General features: G+C 39.5%; 1 protein-coding gene and 1 long non-coding RNA gene across 3 annotated transcripts in view; one reads left to right on the top strand and one right to left on the bottom strand.

The window, feature by feature from the left end:
* Positions 1-25,055, bottom strand: part of VWA8 (von Willebrand factor A domain containing 8) — a 181,776-nt gene extending 156,721 nt beyond the window's left edge. Inside the window, exons 1-4 of one of the 2 annotated variants that reach the window (XM_027720277.2) lie at positions 24,847-25,055; positions 12,608-12,685; positions 2,779-2,909; positions 822-932 (exon numbers count right to left, since the gene is read on the bottom strand). In XM_027720277.2, coding sequence (XP_027576078.1) covers positions 822-932; positions 2,779-2,909; positions 12,608-12,685; positions 24,847-24,991 — 465 coding nt within the window. In that variant the 5' untranslated portion in view covers positions 24,992-25,055. Of the gene's footprint in view, positions 1-821; positions 933-2,778; positions 2,910-3,641; positions 3,758-12,607; positions 12,686-24,846 lie in introns of those variants that run through there. The other variant, XM_039382906.1, reaches the window with a different exon arrangement.
* Positions 3,776-15,091, top strand: LOC120323571. Its single transcript, XR_005564152.1, has 5 exons — positions 3,776-3,950; positions 4,307-4,390; positions 11,857-12,010; positions 13,821-13,951; positions 14,929-15,091. It is a non-coding gene; the product is annotated as an uncharacterized LOC120323571 (long non-coding RNA).
* Positions 25,056-25,835: the final 780 nt, after the last annotated feature.

Raw genomic sequence — 25,835 nt, 5'->3', positions numbered from 1 at the left:
GTTGTTTTTGTGTTCTGTTACTGTTTTTGTCAATATACATATATCCTTTAATAAAGGGTTGTTATTTCTTCCTTTTTCCATACTTCCTCAATTGGAGCCTCTTAATTTCGGATTTACAATTGCTGAGAGAGAAGAGTTTGGTCTACCTCATAACTCATCCTCCTTAGCAAAACACTTTAGTCTCTTTACACTGAGACAGAAGTGTATTTTACTTGCATAATCAGAAGGGAAACATGTCATTGATAACTCATGAAGAGAAACCGTACCTAACCCAAGTCACTCTATGGCTGTACTAAATCAGCTACTGATCTGGGGCAATACTGACGATAGGAGTGTTTAAATCATTATTTTAGTCCACATCAGCAGTGAGCTTTCAAACCACATCTCCCAGTTGCCTCCATTTACTGTGCTTGGGTTTCAAAACACAGAGTTGTTTGAAACACTTGAACTAGACTCTTTTGCAATGAAACTAGATCGGAAGATTAATTTCAGAAATACATCCAATGTGCTACAAGGATTGGGGAAGAGACGTACCAAGGGTAGTTCTGATCTAACTTGCACAGAATAGATCTTACTTGTTGTTACAGAAGCATATAAAAAATAGTCTGCCTAAATCAACCCTGTAGTACTCTTATGAGACAGAGTAATCTTGGATTTGGGTAGAGACAACATTTTCGATAATCATGAGATCAAGAGTGCAAGACACTTTCTACTTGCATTAGAAACATATCAATCCATATATTAATTTTTCATCATATAAACCATTACTTCCTTCAAACTACTTGTAAACAACTATCAGGTGGTACATGAGTGCAACTTGCCTGATCAAGATAAAAAGCACTACCATCTCGGATCTCTCGTCGTTGTTTGAGGTCAGTTTCTGTGGTGTCCCTCGACAGTGCAATATATTCAACCTCCCGCTTTGTTAGCTCCTGTGGACAACAGATTAAAGTTATTACAAAAGTAAGACTATAACCTCAGTAAGTAAACTTTAAGAATAGGCCTAATGGTACATTTGTACAAAAGAGCTCTAGGCAGCAGCACACTGATTTGAAATAACTCTGAAAAAATCTAATATCTCTTATTTTTAAAATGTTTACAGTGTGTTCTGCCTGAAACAAAATGGTTTCAATTTCTGCTCAATAAACTTTTGTTTTCCCCAAAACCAAAATAACCAGCTATATATTCTTTCCATTGAACATCTGTAAAATTCTTTAAGTTAATCTTCTGGTTCTGGCCCCCAAAAAACAATCAGCATCTGAAAATCATGAATAAAAATAAAAAAACACATGTTTTTTTAACTGATATTTATTTAACTGATATTCCTGCTATTTCCATATCTGGGTTATCACGCATTCTGCTTAGGAAATGGACTCATGATGACATGCTCTTAGTCCTTACTCCTCAATTAAAGGTACCACTGATTTAACAGAACTTTCTTATGAGGCATCTTTTAACTACAGTTGTATGAAAAGAATAAAGCAAAGATATGAAACCCTATGAAAATTATTTCCTTTCCACTTTCTCAGTGCCTACTGGTTACAAAGCCACCAAGTCCTTTATGTTGCAGGTAGATAAAATTGCACTTTCTTTAATTAAAGGAAAAAAACAGACTGTTTTTTCAACAGCTAGCCCCATGTATATGAATACATAGTAAAAGCTTTCAGTAACAGCAGATAAAACTTTTCCAGGCTTATGTATCTTCATTAAAGGCACCACAGCACATATCAGCTTACACGGAAAGACCAGCCTTCCCATAGTTTTTTGGCATGGCACTGAATCAGTAAGCTGCAGCCTTTCTAATAGATCTCAAGTGCGTAAAGTCAGTGGCATAAATAACAACACACATTCTATGTCCCATGCCTGGATATCAGGTGTTTTCTAAGTCCTCTTTTTAGGTTATACCAAACTCTTCTCATTTTTTTAAGGAATGCATCAAGCTATCGAGTAGCACATCTGGTTTGCTGAATTAAGAAATCTTTTCTCTCTTTTGCATAGTTCAAATCTTGCAGCTTTCTCTTTTATGCTTTACCTCTGAGAGTTAGTATTTGAATTAGTATCTTTTGATTTTGAAAGGAATGACTGATTTTTATGACTACTGTTTACACACCTCCATTTGCGATCCCTCTGCCCAACCAGATTCCAGTTACAGCTCATGGTAGACCAAGTCCTACCCACATCACTTTTGGGGGCAAACAACCCTCTCCTCCTGATCATTTAAGGGCACTGACTTTTTAAATGAGAAATTTTGTACATGTTGCTCCCATGGTTCATGCAGATGGACGTAGGCAAGGCCTTCCCACATTCCAAGAGAGGATCATACATGCATCTACTTTAATCACTCATAATAACTGTTCCCAAATGTTACTCAGAACACTTCTTTACTAAATCCTTTCCTTCATTTGTTTTTTTTATGTAATGAAGTAAAAACGATTTGTTGTCTGTAACAGTAGGCAGATATCTTAATCTTCTAACATACATAATGCCGAGAACAAACTGTTTCTCCATTTGTGATAGCATATGGTAACACAGTTTTCCAACTCATTTTTTTTCCCCCTGGAGTTTAAGCAGAAAAGCATGTATTAAAATGTCTGTACTTTCTATTTGTCTATAACAAAAATTGAACTTTGGAAAGCACATTTATGGAAAAACTTATTTACCTCCTAAATAGCTTGCTGTAAGATTTTCTAGGACTAACTTTTTACCACTTGTCTAGTATAGGAATGACTAACTGACATTAATAACTATGTCTCCAAGAATTTAAACCAACATACTTACCAGATACTGCATGGCAATAGATCGCCGGAGAGGCCCAGGGGGCCCAATAAGAAAGACATCTTGGCCAAGAAGATCTTTCTGCATTATCCATCTTAAATGGTGGACTACAGACTGGGCCAGAGAATCTGTCACTTTGAAACACAAAGATAAGAACACATTATTAAATTTCGAAAAGTGCTAGATACCTGACCATTCACACATTTTTTTGTTCTTGTCTTCAAAAATAAAATGAAGACACAAAGATGTTCTGTCCTAAAGCTGGATAGCTGAAAAGCAGAGAATTCCACACAGAATTTATATTAGACCATTTAATTCACATATAAGTTTACACAGCTATCTTACCCACTGCTTTTTTGTCTGCACAACTTCATCCTTCAAAAAAACAACCAATATAAAACAGAAAAAGTTGCTGATTCTTATTCCACATTAAACTAATTAACATAAAGACGTGTTTTTATTACTCAATGTTGAGTGGACTTCTCAGCCTCAGTTAATATAATGTAAATACATTATTAATAATTTTTAAAATATTTATCCTGCCTATATCCCAATGCTTTTTTGAATCGTGAACTTCCAAAAAAAAAAAATACTGTGATTGTGCCAGACAAAGATTAGTAATCAGGGACATACTTAATTTGTTATTTTTTTTAAAGACAACTCATTCCTGTTTATATTTTGACACAATAAACCACAGAATTACCAAGGAAATGCAAACCTTGCCGTATCACTACATTGATACCATATAGCTTCCAAAATCATCATAAAAAACAACTCAAAGCAGATCTGCTTACTTCTATTAAGAAATATAAAACTCATTATTTTAAAAAGCAATAACTTGATTATAATTAAACTAAAGCCTTTACCATATGCACTCAAATGTTGGCAGCACTGGAAATCATCATGCAGAAAGAGCACACTGAAGGAGGGGCGTCATATTCCCAGAACAGTCCTTCACATATCCCCCAGCAAAGCCTGGCTCTTTCTCACCCACAAGCAAGAAGCACTAGTGCAGGAAGAGAAGGCGAACATAAGCAAGTCAGGAGGGAGACTAATGTATGCACGTATGTATATGGTTACTTTCAGGACAATCTGACAAGACTAATGATGGTCTGAAGCTGGAGGCTCAAGGGTGGTGACTGGGATGCTGAAGCACAGAAAGAAAGGAGCAAGAGGTAATGAAATCTCCAAATTAATATTTGGTTTTTTAACTTTTTTTCAGTGCGATTACTGGTTGGAATTAGAAGCCAACATTTAAAAAAACAAGGTTCAGTGCTACTTAAGCTTTCCTGAGACAGGGGAAGTAGTGCGTGCAGGGCAGAGTTAAGGACAGCAAGCAGTAGTGCCTCTCAGTTCTGAGAGGGTTCAGTTCACTTTGCATACCAGAATTAAAATTCATTTTTTAAGATCATAGAAACAGCATTAAATGACTGTGTGACATTCAAGAAAGATTTTTCAAGCATAAAGGTGACTAAGGAAAACTTTGACAAAAACTTTAACTGAATGTTTTGGTCTTTGGTCTGGCACTCAGCAAAGCCATGCGAAATCATCTACTTGCAAGGAAATCTACAATATCCTGACCACCAATATGAACAGGAATAGCATACGCACACAGGTGAGCAATCTACCTACGTACATTATGGCTGTCAGATTAATTTGTAAACTAACATTCCAGGTTTGCTTTATTGTTTTGTTTTCTAAACAAACTGTCATGAGCATGCCCAGGATTAGCTTTCATATATGGTATAGTAAGATAACACGAATGCAAAATACTTTCTTCTTCACTGCAGTATTGTATTCCAAAAGCAATGCACATTGTACCACACGCAACTGGTCAAATGCAAATAAATCCTTTCCTTTCTACAAGATTTTCAAGAAAATAAGGCAAGTTTCTACTAGATACATTCTTTGGGAAATAAAGGGTAATACATCACACCAGAAGAACTGCTCTGTCCAAACTATGCTACTGGACAAGTACGCAAATTTGAAAAGCATCACACAAACAAAAAGTATTATCTTAAAGGTACCAAAAATTTTAAGACAGATCTTACATTTGTTATTACTTCTACCTGCATGAAGCCAACGTGCCTCTAGTGTATTTTTATAATAGTTGTTCAGTACATTGTTCCAGACATTAAGCCTACTTCATTTTTCCAGCTATGCTGTTCTAAAATCATGTAACATTTTCTTTGTACATGCAGCCTATGCTACATAAACTATTTCCAAACCACAGCAGTTTTTCAAAAGCAACCTTAGATGTACATACACAGTATCTTGTATATCATTTATATATATTTAGACTACTTGTACTGTGTTCTCTGCATTGCAAGGCTTTTAAGTTTTCTCTAACATGACTTGAAAAAAAATTCCTCTCTATTCAGGAACCATATGTCAACATTACTACAAGTATCATGTAACCATTTTCTACGACATTTAGAAGATAGGGCAAATTCACTGAGGAAAGCATCAGCAAGTACATTACAGCAATTTTTATTAATTATCCAATGAGTCACATAGCATCTAATGCAAACTGTGTTTGAACAATCTGTTTAGTGGCACTCTGCTGATTTGCAGTAGTTAAATAGTTACATTCTTAATCTGCAGGATGTTGCATAGGAAGCCTCTACAGTGTATTCTCTAAGACACCATCTGGCACATGCAGGAGAGTAGTTGGTGCTACAATTTGCTATTCCTGTGTACCAAGGACAGATAGCAAAAGATATTGCATTCTATTGATTCATAATATGTGATAAGTAGGACAGCACCTAGCAGAATCTGCACAAACATTTTGTAAAGTGAGCAGTTGAAGCTGAATGGAGAAATCCCCAAATAAGAAAAGTAGAAAATGTTTTAGGTAGATTTTGAAGCAAACACAGCAGCTGCTCCTGTTTGATCCACAAATCAGCTTTTGATAAAACCAAGACTGAAATGGCTATGCTAACCTCAGAAATTTTCTGGTTCACTCATACGTAAATTCTTGGCAGATGCTACACTCACTGAAGCCATAAGTTTTGCTGGAGATAGCAGACAGTATCTTCTGGCAAGTCCTTGTGTCCCAGCTACAGAAGAAATCCCATAAATAAGGTGTCACCTAACTCTTCCCACTGTTCAGACAGTTCAGTGAACTGATTCCCAAAAATATCTATTCCAAATGCAGTACAAAATACAGCAGAACTTGTGTCCCTGTTTGATCATTCACATAATAACAAACAGGCACTTAGAAAAGTATACATAATTTTCAACAGGATAAAAGAAGAACTCTGCATACCCTGAACCTTCACTACAATGCATGCTCAGAGTCTGAAAATTCCTCCTTTTTCTTAGGAGAGGAAAAAATTCATGACAAGAAAAAGATCTTGTCTGAATACCGAGGGGGTCCTTTAGCTGTCCACAGCAGTCTGCAGTACATCCAGCAAGGGGGCAGCTGCCATAAAATACAGTTACGGAAGAAGGGGAAAAGGAGGGAGGTCTTTGTCTAAAAACATAAACACATTTCAAAAAGGGAATTTTTATTTTATTTTTTAAATCAGCTCACTGAGACTCACTTCACAGCTTGTTCAGGCTGGGGGACAATGAAGAAAGATAGTGAGTTGGCCAGGAGAGAGTGGAGAAGGCAGCATGGCCAAGGTGAAGAGGGAGGCACTTCTATGTGGTCTCCTTTCAGTGACTGTCATTTAGCACTTTGCAAGTAAAACATTGCTGCTCTTCCCATTTTATGGTGATGCACAGAGCCCAAAGACTTTTCAGTCTTATAATGTGGTTACATCACAGACAGTTTTCACTGGAATACTATTTTTCCTCATAAATTTTTCATGGAAACTGTCTTCATTCCAAAAATTTTTGTTCTTGCGGTGGTAAGGAAATAAGTTGCAAGTCTTTGCAGGGGCTTAAAAAGGGGGAAGTTACTTCTTAGATGAGACCATAAACTCATAGATTAATTCCTCTGAGTTGATTGCTTCAGTTCTACATAGATAAATCATATTTCTTCATGTAAATTAAAAGATAATATAAAGGAAACATGTAAAACCAAATAGCTCTCTGGAAGAAACCCTGAATGGGATTCAGAAAACTATGTTTCTCCTAGTGACACATAAACATGGAATAAATGAAACTATTCTTAGCTGGATGTACAACTCACAGAGAAACACACAGTCAGAGCAGTTATCTGTAGCCCAGACTCCCACTGGAGGGATATACTGTGTCTGCTTTAAGGTGCAACTGCTCAGTTCAGCACTGAAAAGTATGAGAGATTCTAGAAAAAAGCAAGAAAAATTATCAAAATAAATTGGAATTCAGTTCAGAAAATAAATAACTGTTTTCCAATATGCAAGACAGAACCACCACGAAGAAAAAAGTTATCTGTATATCATGGTTATGCTAGATAAAATAAGACCCAAGGGAACTAAAAGTATGCCTCAAAAGACCTAAATGAGGTATTTGAACAAGCTTTTGTCACAAAAGAATCATTAACTACTGGAGCAAAGTGTGCAGAGAGGTTGTGAAAGCCATGTCACCATCACATCTTAAGAACAAGGATGACAAACATCTCTCAGGAATGGTTCAGATTCAGCTGACCTTGCTTTGAGGCACATGATTCTCTGAGCTCCACCTAGACCTTTGCTGTAGGTTTCCCTGTCCCCGTATCTCCCTGTGCCTCACTTTCAGTACAGACAAAACAGGGATAATGATGTAAAATGTTCAGAACTCTACCTACAAAAAGATCACCATTTCAGATTCTGGATGAGGTCGTAACACCCAAATAACAGTTGGGTTACTACATGAAATGTACTGTTGAAATAATCACCATCTCTAACAGAAGACATCTTCCCTGAGGCTAGGAATGAAGTACTTACAGAATATTCTGAATTCGAAGGGTCCCACAAGGCTCATGCAGTCCAACTCTTAAGTGAATGGTCTGTATGGAGATCAAACCCGTAACCTTGGTGATATTAGCACCATGCCCTAACCAGTGAGCTAACCTCAGGAACTATGCAATGACTTAATCTTTTGTTAGCACAACATTACAGTCATACTGCAATACAACCTGTCTCTATAATGTGTTGCACTCTGACACTCAGATGTAAAGTTAGCACGGAGAAGAATGGACACACATTCCAGTGCAAATCTGAACCTATTCTGAGCAAAAACTGAACATACACTTGTCCTGGCTTCGGTATGTGGTGCACGCCATCCTGTGAAAAGGACACAGAGCCATCTTACTCTTTTGGTGAAGAATAAATGAACAGAAACTGCTGACACCACTGAGCCTATTAAAGAGAAATAATCCCAATTTCCTCAACAGTAGAACAATTTCAAGCACAGTAATCCATTTAGTGCTACCTTCTTTGTATCTCATTATTATACGCACAAACATTCTGTTTAAATTCCTCACGACAATCACTGTTTCATATATTTCAACTGAAAAAAAACTAATAGAATTTCTCACTTAATCCCCTGTATACATGCACGTCCCTTTTGATCACACGTTGAAGAGGGCACTAAGACTCAGGACATCTGGCACAAAACCATGCACTGTTTGAAATTAATCTTGTACAATTCAATGCAGCTGCATGTAACATGACTACAGTCTCTCAAATGCACTTGCACCTTCACAGAGCAGCAAAGCCCTGTTGCAAGAGAACATCCCTTTCCCTGTCTTAATGAGGATTTGCCATCATTGAATGAAGTGTCCTGGAAGAGCTGTGTTAGGAATTGTTTTGTCAAAATTAAAAAATACATGAAATGTCATTTTCATAACATTTCCAGAAACCATTAAGGAAAGCAGTGCATTGACATGAATTCAACATTAAAAAAAAAATAATGTGCATTCTTGCAATTCAATTTTAGATCCAAACTATCACAGAAATTCATACAAAATTTCTCCAAAGTAAAATTAAAGATACAATCGTGCTTTCAGGCATGGTGAGACTTTAAAAATATAGGGTTTATTTTTACTGATAAAAGAACGAGCAGTGCAAAAATAAGTGTCCTCTTTCTAGAATGTATCAGACAGTTATGACAGAAATCCCATTAATAAAATTCCCTTGTGTATGACTCATTTTTGCTTGTCACCTTTAAAAAGAATTCAGATTTTATGTACCTTTAATTATCATCTTCCGAGAAAAAGCCATTTGTCAACAACAGCAAAACAAATTAATATTTCACATTAACACATAAAATGGAATATTTCATACAGAACTTGCTAGGTATCTAGCATAAAACCTGAAAAGCAAAGACATGAAAACATAGGGCAACCAGCAATACCTATCCTATCTGTTTCTGCAAAATATAATAAGGTGCAAAAATCAGTTAAAAATCAATCTAATTTGGTAATACAAAAAACCCACATTTTTTTGTAGCAATTATGTGACAAAATGACAAATGTGAAGTTTTGTAGGTACTTAACACATTTACCTTCCTCATTGTGTTAAGATTTCTTCAGATTTTTAAGGCTATTTTTAAGCCTAGAATAATAATGCTGAGTTAAGAATAAGTTATAACATCCCTAAAATCTGTTGCAAATTATAGATATGCACTTTCAACAGCACCACATTTTAACACGGCTTTTATGTGGCAGAAGAAAAAAGCGGAAACATTTTATTTTACACAAAAGATAGGCTAGAAAACAATATCATATGCAATACCAATAAATGAATTGTAACTGCTTCAATTCCCTCCTATTAGTTCTTACTCCACTACAACCATTGCAATGTCTGAGACCTTTTCAGGGATATTTCCCACTTATAAAGATAATCTAATTATTTCTAGTCTTAGTTTAAAAGAAATCATGTAACTACCTTTCTCATTTAAATGTAATATTAATTACAAAAAAATTCAAAATATATGACATTTTAGTTTATAAATTAGTACATAAATGCATAAATTGTGTTCATCTGTTTTACACCAAAACAACTTGTATCTACAGCATTCACATAGAAAAACAAAAACTACTCTTAAAAGAACAAAAAATTGTGTTAAGTAATGCACATACTCTCTAAGTATCTCATAAAGAGATGATATTCTATATGGCGTGAATACAACCTACTTCACTTCAGGAATATAACTTTGTTCTCCACAGTAACATTACCAAAGAACTTGAACACTAAGAGATAAAAAAAATTCCTAAGTTTAAATGTACCAAGAAACTGTCTTTAAGTATTTGAAATATATTTTATGCTATTAAATACATTATTATTTTACTTTACTAAATTTTAACTCATTTAATAGTTAAGTTTACAAGCAAAGTTTTGTACCTTAAGTAATCCTACTGTCAGTACAATACTGATGAACTAGAGTATCCCAAGCATGACACAAGTTCCTTTCAGTTATGACTACGAAGAGAAACAAAATAATATATATGTTCTAATAAATGATACATTTTGTTTTGATATCAGATTTTAGCTAAGATCTCATAATTCTGTAGAGTTCCATATTTAATAACCTTTTTGCTATCAGTTTTCAACCACTTTTTCCTTCTTATAATCATTAACTATAAAAATTTCTCCTTTCATTCTTCCAAATGCTTTTATAATTCTCTTACCTTCTCAGAAAGAGATGTTGCTAGAGTAACTTACAGTTAACATTTACCTTGCTGAAAAGTGCAGATTGAACAAAACGTGTAATAGTGACTGGGAAGGCATTGTTAAAATTAACACATTCGGTACAGCAAACAAAACCAGAAAGCAAAACAATCTACAAGAATTATAAATAAGTGAAATGGATCACATCAGTCATAAGCATAGACAACTGATGTCCTTTGTGATCAAAATGAGAAAAGAAGCATACAAAATAAAGGGTGAAAAGCAAAAATCTATCCTTTAAGGAGCTACAAAAAGTAGTAATACAGAGCAGCATATGAAAAGTAATAATACAGAGCAGCATTTCTCAACCATTTGGCTGCATTCCCAGGGAACTCATGAGGTATGGGAATTGTCATTACAGTCTAAAAAAGAAACCCTTTCCTCATAGGCTACCCTGTAACAGCAAGAGCTGGCACATGGCATTGGAAATTTTTGTTACCTTAGATCACCTGGTAGGGAAGTGACAGTGTGATGCCTCCTGGGGTATGAGAATTAAGCAGCCCACAATCCAGATGCAGATCAGTGATCTGGCCCACCAGACTAATGACAGATTTCACACAAGTCAGACTGAAAGCAAACCAAACCTTCCTCTTTGTATTGCTCTCTGAGCAACCTAATCTAGCTGAAGATGTCCCTGCTCATTGCAGGGGGTGTTGGACTAGATGGTCTTTGAAGACCCCTTCCAATACAAGCCATTCTATGACTCTATATTTCTGCTACACTTCTCAAAGGGCAAATATTTCAGAAGAAATGCTGCATGACAGAATAGTGGTAAGAAACAAACATATCAGTAGTAACATAGGTCTACCATCCCACAGTTACTACAAAATCATGAAGCACAGAAACACAGAACAGCTGAAGCTGTAAGGGACCTCTGGATGTCATCTTGTCCAACCCTCCTGCTCAAGCAGGATCACCTAATGCCTGTCTGATGAACTGAAGCACCATTGTCCAAGAAAACGACATAAACTTTCACGCAGCAGCTCTCGCCCTTTCTGACACTGTACCAGCAGCATTCCCTGTACACCTGTAACATCCCTTTTGCCCTCAATCTCTTTCTCCCAGTAGTTACCTGCCATCCTGCCAGGTGTGCAGTGGCAAGTCCCTTGTTGATATTATCAATGCCATCTTTCTAAAAGGCCAAAGAAAACCCAGTGCCCCAGTTTTCTTGGTGTCTGAGTCAAAATGCCATAGAATGAATTTAGACATACTGGAAAGCAAATCCACTTCAAGTGAATGGCTACATTCACTATTCATCTGTAGAACTTTTCAAGCCCAGCAAGGACAGTAATTGGGAGTTCTTGGTGCTCGTCCTTGTCTATGCATAGTATAAGACATGCATACCCCTTCAGAATGCCATTTGTGCTTGGTTTTGGTCTGCAAATTTATCTGAGTGGAAAATCAGGTTTTGGTGAGCGATTTTTAATTTGCATTTTGGACATCCAGTAGCCTATATGTGAAAGTGTTGAACAAATAGCAACTGATCATTTTGGATCCTCAGGAAACATTTTCCTGCACTGTACTACGAAATGCCACAACACAAGCGTGATTCACTTGCTGATCCATGGTGCAAAAGAAAAAGCTCAAGAAGCGTGTATTCTCAATCAACAATCAGGAAATAAGGATGGCTGCAGATCCATGACATTTTTAATAAGGTATCAAAACATAATGCGAATTAATTTGTAAGTACATGTATGTGCATTGTTAATGTGTGTAACTAGCTGTGTCTTTTGTATTTGACAGCATTTTTCATCACTGTGCAATTGACTTCTCATTAACTTTGATGGATTGCGAAGATCTGTATGTTTGCTGACAACAATAACATGACAATCTGGGAATACTAAATATCACAGCAGAAAAACACCATACATCTGCCAAACTCTTAGGACATATAATTACAATGCAATTGAATGATAATTCTAAACTGCCACAGTTTTACGACCAAACAATTTGAGATTATTTTTAAAAGTAATTTCTGGATAGGAACCCTTTTCAACAAAATAATTAAACATACACAAATGATCCTTTTACTATCCTACTGACCAGTGGAACAAGTTACATTCAAAGTTAAGAGATTCCTATACAATCAGCTGACCAGAGATATACTCAGGAAAGACAGCCTTCTCCAAATTTCCTGCTTTTTCAAAATATATTTCTTAGATAATTTCAGTAAAGTCTATGGGGTGATTGAGTGAGTAGAAGTTTTCTGAATAAAGTCTTGAACCTCATTCAAAAAGAAAGCAGATTCTTACTGTAGTTCTGTGGAACAAGTTCTGGGTTCTTCGGTGTTTTGAGTTTAAAAGACACATCTCCAATAGTGACAGTATCACCTAAAAAAAAAAAAGAAAAGAAGTCTTTTAGTTCTCAGATACTTCAGATACTTTCTTAGAGCCTAAGGTCCTTAAAATTAAAAACATAGGCCTGCTGTGGTAAGGCTGACTGTGTGTTCACAAAGCAGCCTCTAATGTGTTTGTGTTTATTAATTAGGCTCTGCTGCTTTTCAACAGATCAGGTACCCGGACAATTTGCATTTAATTTATATTCCTTGACTGTTTTGGTTTTTTCGTTATAACCATACATTACTTTGTTGGGACCTACGGAATTCAAGCTCAGTGTAGAACCCCATTCCAGCTACCATTGTTGATTTACTGAAATTAAATCATCAGCACATTTGCCTGCAGAACTAGCAGTGAAAAACACTTGTAGGGCGATGATCTTCCTGAGCTTTCAAGCAGCCTGAAACAGTATCCGTTGGAGGTACAAAATGACAGATTCATGCCAGTGGGCTCTTCCTGCATTCCCTGACTACATGGTTGCAGAACCTGGCACCTTTCCAAGGTTTGAGAGGTCTCAAGCATTTCTTGCTCTGGATTTCGCCAAACCTAGAGCATCTGGACAGTTTATTTACTGGTCTCTTACTATGATCTGGCTGTCTTATCTATCTTTCTGCAGCCATAGGCTTGAATTAAATTTCTTCTTTCTTTCTCATGAAAATCAAAACTGAAAATTAGTTTGCAGTCAGGATGGGTGAGCACCAAGGCAACAGCAGTCACACAAAAAACCAGCACAACACCCAAATCCCAAGAAAATGAGCTGTAGACTGGTAACAAACCTGAAGATTATTTTTTTCAAGAGACAATCTGGGCTACATAAATGAGTTCAGAAGCACCATGAAACTAAAATTACTCTAGTTAAATGATGTTTTTTTCCATGACTGGTGCTGAAGATAACACCACCTCCAGTGCTCAATAGACACTGAAGTGCGTGCATGAGGATGGAGAGGATTACTGGAGTAAGACTGCTGCACAGGGGTGTAGTTTTGCCACAGCACTCTGATTACATTACCTTTCCATGAACTGAGGCCAAGTTTTGGAACTGTCTTTTGTGTTTGTGCTTTTCTCAAAAATCAGTTGTATAACGTACAGAGATCGCAAACAAGATCCAGCTCTAAAAACTCTCTTGTAGATCTGCCCCTTGTCCTACTCTATCCAAGAAGACTCAGTCTGCAGCACCGTGGAAGGAGTCAAACATTTTGGAAGACAAATGCTGGAACCAGAAAGGGAAATGCTGAAGAAGCCACTTGTCCAAATTAAGAGGTAACTAAAACTCCTTCCATACACACAGAAGCTCTCCTTTCAGTTAGCAGTGACTGTAGTTTTGCACTCAAAAGCCATTTTCTTCCAGCACACCCAGATGTTACTGCTCATCTCACAGGACTGAGAATCCCCAGGTCCTGACATGACTCACACAATCCATGGGAAAGGTTACACGTTTAGATTTATAGCAGCCAGAGGAGAATCACCTAGAGTAACAAACAGTAAGCAGTAAAGAAAGGATTATAGTTGATTTCCTCCCAGATTGAAGGGTTTGACTTGCCAAGACTGGGATTCACAACCTGACATACATGCCTGAACATGGGTCTTTATGTTGTTTCTGAAGTATAAATAATCAGGGTCCCATTTTTTCCCTAAAATATTGGCAAAAGATAGTAAGCTGGTTATTGTTCCCACATTTTATGCAACAATACAGTGCTCCAATGGCTTGCCAGAAAGTGGGAGACAGGCAACAGCAGTACTGCCATATAAAAGATGAACAAGAATTCATCCCTGGTCCTAAGTGCAAGCAGCACCAAGCAGTTCCCACTTTCCATGCTAGAGCTAAGAACCCTTCTTTGGCTGATCTGTGCAAAAGCCCAGAGGCAGGATGGTCCTGGACAGAGCTGGGCTAAGCTAAGAATTAGGCAGCTGTCTAGGGCTATAGCTAATTTTCTGGCCTTTGCTGAATTTGCATTTCAAATACACCAAAGAGTACTATACCCTCTTCAGTGTGATGCATTCAAACTCACTGCAAAAGAAAGTTCTGCATTAGCTTAGGTCCCTGACCCCCATTCTGGGAACTGTTACATATCTTAAATTAAGAGTCACTTAAATTTAAGAACAACAGACTCAAGCACTGCAGGGAGTAATATCTAGTCTATGGCTCTCCTAGTGTTTTGCCCATTTCTCTAAGTTTTAAAGTAAGAAAAACTATTACTGCCTAAGCATTCTCTCCTTTTCTCTTTCTTCTGCTGCAGCTCCAATCACTTTCTCATCGGGGAACAGCTAAAGAGGATCATGGCAGGGCACCAACATTTTTGCCTCCACACCTTTCTAATCTGGGCCACTCATGGCGATGGGATGAGGGGAAGCAGTATGAGGAACAGCTGAGGTCACCTGGCTTGTTCAGCCTGGAGGACAGAAGACCAAGAGGAGACCTCATTGCAATCTGTAGCTTCCTCATGAGGGGAGGGGCAGGGGCAGGAACTGATCTCTTCTCTGTGGTGACCAGAGCAGCATGAAGCTGTGTCAGGGGAGATCTAAGAAAAGGTTCTTCACCTACAGGGTGGTTGGATACTGGAACAGGCTCCCCAGGGAAGTGGTCACAGCACCAAGCCTGACAGAATTCAGGAAGCGTTTGGACAACACTCTCAAGCACATGGTATGATTCTTGAGGTGTTCTGTGCAGGGCCAGGAGTTGGACCTCAATGATCCTTGTGGGTCCCTTCCAACTCAGGATATTCTATGATTCTATGAAAATGTCTCCAAGTTGATGAAAACACCCTAGGAGCTCACTGCCTCCTGCAAAAGCTAGGAAGAATTTTAACATTCTAAAAAGAGCAGGTTGCCTTACATATTCTTAGGAAATTAGTGACAGTTTATTTTCTCTCCATTCCCCAGTCAACATGCAATGAGACCAGAATATATGATTAATTAGCTCCTAGCTGAAATCACCTCAGCTCAAGTTGTAAATACTCTTTCGTGCATACACAGTCTTCCAAAACACAGTAGGGACAAGATGCCAAAACAACAAGATGTCAGACTTTTTCAATACGTTGGAATGATGATATCAACTACAGGACAGAATCTCAATTACTCAGTCTATTAGCACACAAGCTGAAAAGCTTTAGTTGATTTCCTGCACTCCCTTAAAAAAAACCAAATCACAACTGAGTTTGGTCTAGGTGAAAAATGGAAAATCTATCTCTTCAGGTGGTATTTATCTCAGTCCCTAGCACACTAACCCTTGACCAGCACATCTAACTATGTCCAAAAATCCCACAGGTATTCCAGTCATCAATGGACTCTACAAACTTCCAAGAAAAATGGGCTGGGAGGGAACTATATGTAAGATGTGGTGAGAGCTGAGCCCACAAAATCCCTAGGATACAGTCAGGGTATTCATCTTTTAATAGGTTTGTTGCTGCCTGGTGACAGATGTTGCCTCCAGCCTGCATCTGTCCAGAAAGCAAAAATATTAGCAGTGTTTAACAGAACTTCAAGCAATAATAAACCAAGACAGGAGAGTCCATTTTCCTAGCTAAATGAGCACAGGAAGGATTAGCCCACTAATCTTATCACACACTTCCACCTGGACTGCATTTTCTTGTCTCATTTTTTTTCTTCTGTACTTGTTTAAAAACTCATGTTTGGTTAGTCCATTTGCACTGCATTTCCAAACTCTTCGAACAGATATCTCATTCCAGACAGGCTCTTTCCAGTGTTTCACCAGCTGGCAAGGAACTGATAACAGTCTTCTTAGTAAAATGGTGGCATTAAATCAGCAAGACTCATAATTTGAGAGCACGTATCCCACATTATTTGACTATGTGGTAAATTATGGAATAGCCTATATACTCCAATCACAAGCTACTACCACACTACTGCAGACAAGGGCTATACACACAGGAGTTTGTGATGGAGACTTTGTAGCCTGTATAAGGCTTGCTTAGGCAAGCAGTGAAGATATGCTCCTGCTTTCTTGTTTCCCACCCAGAAAACAGTAATCTTAGATACCACAGTCTTTGGGGAAAACAGTGAGAGACAGTGCCCAAGGTACACAAAGAGGTATGGCTACTGAAACAAGACAAGCACTAAATAAGCCAGAACCCAAAAGGTAAAGGGGACATCTCATTCACGGGGCAGACAATATACAGGGAAAGCAGGTCTTTTAAGAGCCCATGCAACATGGGTCAGAAATTGGCAGCACATAAAGATCACGACTCAATAACAGGACTCTGAAGAGACTCTGGGAAAAAAAGCAGATATGAAAACAGCCTCAATACATGCAATGAGCTCTTTCTCCTGCATCTGGAATAGAAAGGTGTGAATTGCACCTCTGGCAATATGGAAATTCGAACATGCACAGTAACTGCAGTGCACTGAACCTGATGTTCTCTTCTTCAGACCTACACTTTAAGACAGAAACGATATCAATATCTATATCTGCTTTTTACAGTAACTGAGAAGGAAGGGCTCTTCAGGTGTGCAGGCTTATTTTTTCCACTCAGTCCACTGTGGCCTAGGCTACTGAATAGAAAGGCAGCATCTCTAGCTCCAAGCCCCTGAGATGCAGAGGAGGCAGCCAGAGGCTGGAAAAGCACTTTGGCAGGGCACCCCTGCATGAACAACACCCTGTGCTTTTACTCTCCCCCCACATCTCTTACTCACTGTTCTCAATATGGAATAGTAGACTTGATGGACCTTTGTTCTGACGCACTGTGGATGATTTTATTTTAGAATCTCAGAAAGAAGGCTTCTCAAACACGCAGTCTTACTGTGCACTTGGCATGTTTGACTGGTCTATTTGAAAGCTAGTAATTATCACACCAACTATCCCTCTTCTCCTCTCCACGTCCCACAAGACTATTCCCTAATCCTACTATTCATTCCTATATGCTGAAAAGACACTGCAGTTTAAATTATTTTCAACACTGGTAATATCTGAAGATAAACAAGTTGCATCTCAACTACAAAGCAGAAAAAAGTTTTATTCTACTCACCATTTTTCTGGTAAAATAACACATTAAGAAAAAAGGAAATGAATACATCTGAAAAGGTCATTTTTAAATAAATGCTACTGCAAAAAAACCCACCCTGAACAGCTCTATACATGTATTTAGTTTTTTAAGTGACAACACAAATAGTTCCAGTCTCATGTGTAAACTGTATTTATATTATGAGGGTTTTTAGAAGACACTACAATGAAGCTTCAGGAACGTTATGTTTTTAGGTCGCTGAATTTATTGCCTTTTGGCCTCTTTAGTCCTGAAAATATGTGAGGTTAATGGACTCTAACAATCATCTTGGTATATTACACATTCACTTGTACACAGACTATCCATCTGGTTTCAAAAGCCAACAACAGCAAGAGCATATTAAAACTGTGAAGGTGCTAAGCTCCGCTAATATGAATTTCTGTGTGGGAAAATCACACCTGTTAAAGGAAAGTCTGAAATCTGTATTATATTCAAATGTATATTTCCAGGTCTTCAGTTCATTCTAAAGTGAAGGAAAGGAGGAAAGAAAACCTATGCTTTTAACCGATATTTATCCAGCATATTTCCATGAAGAAACAGAAAAGATTGTCCACCCTCACTTATTCTTGAAGAGCCAACTTATTTCTTTCATTTCACAGCAGCTCTTATTGGTTATCTTTATGGCTGTAAATATTATACAGTCACTGAGCAACACTGTCACCTATTCTGCATCACATATCAGTACTGGCAACCTCCCAAACACATAAGTAGGAGGGATAGAAACCTATTCCCTGCACTCACTAGGTTTGTTCCTTGACCACCACTGCTTTCACATATAGATGAGGTGAAGCTCAGCTGCTGCTGACAGGACACTGCAGACTGACAGCTGCTGCTGTCAAAATAGATGAATGGTTACACAAAAAAAACTATCTCCAATCTAACAAAAAAAAATCCACTCCAGTTTCCCTTTTTTATGACCTCAAGTCTTTTCCTCTAAGAAACCAAAATAATTACTTCAAACATAAAATTTGAATACTACTCTATTTCTACTCAACATTCTTGTTAGACCTTCTCTTTTTTTAATTTTTAGTTTTGAAGCTAACGTTGGAGTTTTCAATTGTCTGTTTTAGGCTAATGATTGTCTTTACTAATCAAAATCCAAAGCATCATTAAACCAAAATATTGGTATTTACTCCAGGAAGTGAATCTTTTCCTTCATTTTTCTGCATTAGTAGAAAATCAACAACATGAGCATGGAATCTTATCTGACATCCAGTCACGTAGAAAGTTTACAATCTTTACTTAGCAGAGAGCTTTTTTTTGTTTGGGCCAATAGCATACCTTGAAGGTAGGGAGTCTGATAGTGCTCAATTACAAAAGTGTGACGATGTGAAAAGTCAGTCTTAAATGTTTAATAGCATGTTGATCTCCCATAGACTTGATATACAAATTTCGGAATATCTCTTCATAATACACTTATCATGTGAAAGAAGTGCTAAGATGTCCATTTCATCAATTACCAAAACACTTCAGAAATACTGGTGATCTTCTCCAACTCCCTGCTCAACATCATTTAACCTCCAAGACAAGATCTGGTGAGCTATGGTTCTGTCTGACTGAATCTCAAAAACCTTCAAGGACGGATGTTCCACAGCCGTTCTAGCCAACCTCTTCCCCTGCTGTACTATTCTCCTAACAAAAAGGTTTGTCCCACTGACCAGTTCGAGCCACCCAGACCCTAGTTTGTGATGACTGCCTTTTGATATATTATCTGCTGCTATAGAGTTAGACTTAATCATTTTTGTAATTATAATTGTTAAGTTGCCAACAGATTTCTCCTCCATTAGGCCTGCTGCAAAACAAACAAACCCACATCCCTCAGCTTCTCTTCAGCGTGAGGTGCTCTAGGTCCCTCACAATTTTGGTAACCCTCCAGCAGACTCCATCAGTTTCTCATTATCTCCTAAAATTATGGAACCTGCAATTGGACTCGGCATTCCAGGCAGAGCCCCACCAGTGCTAGAGATGAACTCTCCCTTTGCTATTGCCCATGCTTCTAATGTAGTCCAGCCTATGATTCACCTTAATTGCTATGAGTGTTGGCTCATAGTCAACTAGACATACACTGTAACCCCACAGCCTTTTCACCAAAGTTGCTACTCAACCAGTCCCTCCCCAGTCTACAGTGGCACATAGCAAAACTTTAGTCCAGAGGCAGAACTTCATACTTCCTTTTCAACTTTCACAGATTAAACCCATGACACAGTTCTCAAGCTTATCAGAGTCCTTCCAGACTTAAGATCTGCACTCTGACAAGAGGGTAGGGATTTTGTCCCTACACACCAAATTGTGCTTTTACACTTCCGTTGTCTGTCCTTATTTGGACTTTTGTAAGCTCCCTTTTTGTACTGTAGTTCATTGAGAAGTTCCCTGCTTGGCCAAGCAGGCCTCTTGCTACTGTGGAGTGGTTCATTCCTGAGCCATCTTTAAGTTTTCTTTAAAAATCTTCAAGCTCTCCTGTGCAGTTTTCCTCTTTGTGGTTGTTACACAAAGGATTCTACCTACCAATTTCCTGAGTAAGTGAAAACCTGCAGTCCATAAATCAAAGGATCCTAACTCTGCTGCTTACCTTCCCAGCCTTCCTCCAGATCTGCAACTCAATCACATTCTGGTCACTGAAATCCAGCCTCCCACCTATGACCAAACTGGTCACAATTCTTTCCTACTTGAAAGCAGCAGATGAAGTGAAGAGTTAACCCTGACCAGTCTCTCTGGCATCTGTGTTACAAAATTTCCACCAATTTCCACAGCTCACAAGGTACCAAGAGTGCATACACAATGCCAGATTGCTCTCCTAGCTGACGTCCGCATGGCTGAAATCCCCCATGAGCATGAAAGCCCGAGTGGGAGGTTTCTGATAGCTGCCTGTATAAAGCCATATCAACTAGCTACTCTCAGTCACAGGGTAACAGATGCCTACCTCATCACCAGTGTTCCCTTTCAAATCTTCTGTAGCCAGTGCTACTTATGTGAAGAATTAGCTCAGAGTGTTTTAAAACTGTATGAAGATTCCTGAAGTACAGTTCACTCAGTGCAAAAAAACCCAGACTATCAATGTATTCTAAACAGAGCTTAGGTAACAAATACATTAGTATAATTTCAACAATGTATTTAAACTAAAAAGAATCTACAACTGAAAATCAACATGATTGTTTTTAAAACTTCCCATTTACAGAAAAGTTACCCCAAACTGACAAAACAGCTTTTAAATTCACTGTGGCATCTCTTACTACCCTGAGTTCCTGAGTTTGCCAAGCGGGTGCAACTTCAGTTTTATGCATTAAAATGGGCAGGACATGTAGAACACACCAATATGTATCAGATCTGTAACAGTTGTTTAACAGGAAAAATTAAATTTTGAACAACTATTACATAATAAAACTCAGAAACAATATACTAACATCCACTCGTGGAACAACAGTGAAACCCTACCAAAGACTATACAACTTACCTGCCTGACAGCTCATCCGTTTGTTCCAGCTCTATCTGCATATTTAATAAAATACACTATTTTTCTACCACCAGTCTTTTCTCTCTTAAATGTTAGAATAATTTGAACATAAGTCGGTATAACTGCCAACTTTCAGACAACTGGCTTTGAAAATTCCCATCTCCATTTGCTGCCTTCTCAGTTGCGCTGATGCAACAGCTGTTCATAAGGCCTCACTGTAAATCAAATCCCTGGAATCGTTTCAGTCACCACAATGCAGCCCCCATACAACTCCCTGTACAACTACAGAGGCAACGAACAATTACAGGAATGTTATCAGAGGCAAGAAAGAATGAAGTTTCTTAAATAAGTTTTGCCAGTGAAAAAAATATTGCCAGAACCACACTCCCAGCTGCCAACATGTGAACTTCAACAAAGATAATGACACAGGTAAAGCTGGAAAAGGAAATGTGCTGGAAAGCACTTACACCCACCATCCACCAGTTCCTTAGTCTTTACACAGTGATAGAACCAGAAAAAAAACCCACACACGGTCCAATTCATCTTCTTCTTTCAGATTATTTATCAATTTTTACCACAGTCACTTAAATCCAGTACACCAATGATTAACATTTTAGGATTCTGAAGTCTGACACAGTTTTCAGAAGTGACTGTGTTATACTCAGCAGTTACTCCCACACGTATTACTGAGATCTTTTGGGTTTTAAGCACAGGTTTGACTATGAACTGCAACTGACCAGGTTTTGGAAAGCACAGGAAGAGAACCTGAACAGACAGAGTTGCAGAAAACAGTAAATGTACCTACTATATATGTACTATACAGTATAAGTTACTTACTGTACATTGAGCAGCAAAGCATATGAGAGACCTTCCTTTGCCTCTACTATTTGACTGGCAATGATTTTTATTTTTCCAGCTCTTCAGTTTACATCAAATTCAGCATTTGTTCCCACAAACCCCTTAAAGCACCTCTGAATCTGTGTATTCTGTCAGGATTTTTTAAAATATTCATATTATGTAAAGATTAAAATAATTAAATAACAATGAACTGAGTTATGTACAACTTCACTTTGTTAAGCTCATACTGCATTTAAAATAATTCATTACAAGTAACTCTGCAGTCTTGATTCTTTTCAATCTTTTAGAAGGAAACATGAAACTTGCATTAGAACTGATTTTGGCAGTCAGCCTTCTACAACATTTGCTACTATAAATTGTTTCCCTCATTAAATAAGTTGTGTAAACCCAAACTCTTCCTAAATATTCCCATTACCCTTTAGTCACGAAGTCTCTTTCACTTTGAGACTTCTCTTAAGCTTTACCATTAGACAGGTCTAGCAATTCCTCCATGGCCCCCACTGAACCAGCAAGCCATATTCACTTTACAGACAGTGCCAAAAAGCTAAGCATGGCTTCTTCACATATAGCAGGAGAAAATTCGGCAACAGTTTCTCTCTTAGACTTAAAAGGTACCAGGACAGATAGTAAATCCAATTTGGGAGGGATGTCAGATCCAAGTTACTGGGTACACAACAATTTGCTGTTGACTTTTTAACAGCTTCCAGCCTTTTCAGAAACATTTTGCTTATTTGTGGAAGAGACATGCAACCTCAACACTGCTTACAACAAGACTTTTAATTACAGCAGCTGCAAAGAAAGTGCAAAAACATATGGTACAAAAAATTTCAGATCACCTCTTTGCAACTTCAGTGTCCTCGTAGGAATGCTAGGGTCTGCAAGAGGACATGCAAACATTTTAAAAATTAATTAAAAAAAGAAACAACACAAAACAAGAAAAAACCCAGTATTTTTACTATCAGGGTCCCAAATTCACAGAAACACAGGAAGCACTATAAAGAATGAGATGTCTCAGGTGTCAGGGGGGCAAATATCCCTAATATTATCTCTTAGCCTGCCTTTAATAAGCTACAAGGTTGTCTAGAGCTTTGAGACTTAAATCTTTCTACCAAAACTCTTACCATCATTGATTGTAACTGGGAGTACTCCTATTATTCATATACATATAAAGTGTATTCATGAATATTGCTCAGTTAAACTCAATTACATGCCATAGCACATTTAAAATTGTGAAGTATTTTCAGTAATGTCACATTTGTTACTTTTCATGTTGCTAAATTTCTTGTTCTTAAGGTTACTCATCCCAACAAAGGGCTGAAAAGTGCTGAGCAACCTTCTTCAGGTGCTTGTTTCACTCATTGTTAACTTATTCCCTTTCACTTGTTGGATGCTAAATAATCCTGTGTTTTTTAGTCCTTTTCACAATTAAAATATTTTCTATTCAAAAATTCTTGAAGGAATTTTATAGTTATCAATTCCTCAAAGACTTTCCTCTTGAGTAACTTTTGAGAAACTAAACAAAGAAATGAACAGGTCAACTAATAAACATTAAAAAATAATAAAATTGAGAGATATGGGATTAAAGGGGTGTAATTAAAAGTGTTAGCAAGTACTCCACCATCAGCATCACCTGCTGTCATTTTATCTCCCTAATTTACAGCTACTCATCACTCGCTCTGTATTTAGGAGCTTTGTTGCTTTTGGCATTCATCCTAAAAAGTGTCAGCTACCACAGGCACGGGTCACTCTTTCCTAACACCACTTCTACTCTGCACAGGCCTGTCACCTGTCTCAAAGGTCACCAGAGGATATTCCAGGGCAGTTCAGGTCATCTTTCACGGCATCTACAAGCTCAAGGTCAGCGCTCTATATCATTACCATACCCTGCAGGCACGCTCTGACACGCACCAGCCTCGGCAGCCCCTGACACAAACACTGAGGCTCTGCCTCAGCGCAGGGACGAAGCCACGCGATGCAGAGACAGAAAGTATGGTAAGATGTAACATGCTCTGCAGAGAAGAGCTGTTATCATAGGTACGGGCTGCGGGGCTGTTCCTTGCTTCAGTGTGGATGAAACACTGGGACGAGACACATGAGCCACATTAAGCATCCCTGCAAGCCTGTGACTGAACTCTGCCCTTTACACTCATGCCACAGAATCACAGAATCAACCAGGTTGGAAAAGACCTCTGAGATCATCAAGTCCAACCTATGGCCGAACATCACCACGTCAACCAGACCATGGCGCTGAATGTCACATCCAGTCTTTTCTTTAACACCTGCAGGGACGGTGACTCCACCACCTCCCTGGGCAGCCCACTCCAATCAATATCTAATCACCCTTTCTGTGAAGAAATTCTTCCCTATGTCCAACCTAAACCTCCCCTGGCGCAGCTTGAGGCAATGCCCTCGTGCTGTCACTTGCTGCCTAGGAGAAGAGACCGACCCCCATTCGGCTAAAACCTCCTTTCAGGCAGCTGTAGAGAGCGATAAGGTCACCCCTGAACCTCCTTCTCTCCAGGCTCAACACCACGAGCTCCCTCAGCCGCTCCTCACAGGACTTGTGCTCCAGACCCTTCACCAGCTCGGCCGCCCCTCTCCGGACCCGCCACACTCGCGAGCTGCGGCACGGGGGCGGCAGCGCAGTCCGGACAAACCCGAGTCCACGGGGCGGTACCTCCTGCCGGCCTCCCCCGAGCCTGGCTGCGAGCAGAGCGCGGCTGCCCGAGACCGCGCGGCGGTGCCAGCGCTGGGCGCTGTGGCCGGGGCAGGAGCAGCGGGGGAAGCTGCGGGGGCCGGGCCAGGGGGGGCCCGGGGTGGTTGGTTACCTGAGCTATGCAGCGCCCTGACCTCGGGGCGGCTGCACCGCGCCGCGGCCGCGCCGCCGCCCAGCACCTGCCGTAGGAGCAGGCGGACTCTGCGCGCAGCGGGACCCCCGGGCCCGCCGCCCAGGCACAGCACCCGAGACTGCATGGAGACCGCGGGCAGGCACGGAGAGCCGCGGGCACACGGACCGCCGCCGCGGCCCGGCCGAGCCCGGGGAACGGAAAGCGCCGCCGCTCAAAGTCCCGCCGGAAACCAGTGCCGGGCGGGCACGGGCCGGTCCTGCTGCGCTGCCGGGGCGTGGGATAGCGGGGATTCCGGGAGGGACTCCCGCGGCCCCGGCTGCGCCCCAGCGGTGCGGGGACCCGGCCAGAGAGGGCGGCGATGGCCCGAGACCCCGGTGTGTTCAGTCGAGAGGGCTGGGGCGTCAGCTACACGGACGGCTCGTTTTCTTTCTATAAGAGACGCTGAACTCCATAGGTGGAAACGGTTAAAACAGCCTGGAAAGCGAGGCGTGGGCAGCGGTGGCTGAGGTAGATGCGTGCGCCAAAGGTATTTCCTACCTCTGATTTCTTACATCCCGCTGCACTCATAGGCCCATGTGCCCCAGTGCCGCCCCTCACCTCTGCTCTCGGTATTCAGTCATTTTGTACTTCCAGAGGAATTTGAACCAACTCACTCCGGAGTGACTTTTGGCACATGCATGGCGTACGTGTGAGGTTTTTGTGAAAGGTGATGTTACAAAAATAGATTTCAAAACTGACTTGTTTCAGCCAAAGGTAGTGCTCTTGGATCTATGTAAAAGCTCGGTAGTAAATTTTAAAATAATTTGTGAAAGGCTGAAGCTTTCACGATAAAGAGCTAAGCCTAGTATCAAGAAAAAACCAGTTGAGACTTGAATCTCAGCACCAGTAAAAGGATGCTGAGAGAACATTGGAGAGATAGAAGCCAGAGTCAAGCCTGTACTTCAGTTTTCAGATATCTCAATGTCCAT

Source organism: Pipra filicauda, unplaced genomic scaffold (assembly GCF_003945595.2).
Source record: "Pipra filicauda isolate LSUMZ 115617 unplaced genomic scaffold, ASM394559v2 scaffold28_size6257848_pilon, whole genome shotgun sequence".
Lineage (NCBI taxonomy): Eukaryota > Metazoa > Chordata > Aves > Passeriformes > Pipridae > Pipra > Pipra filicauda.
The sequence above is the reverse complement of the archived record's forward strand: the minus strand, read 5'-3'. Positions and strand labels throughout refer to the sequence as shown.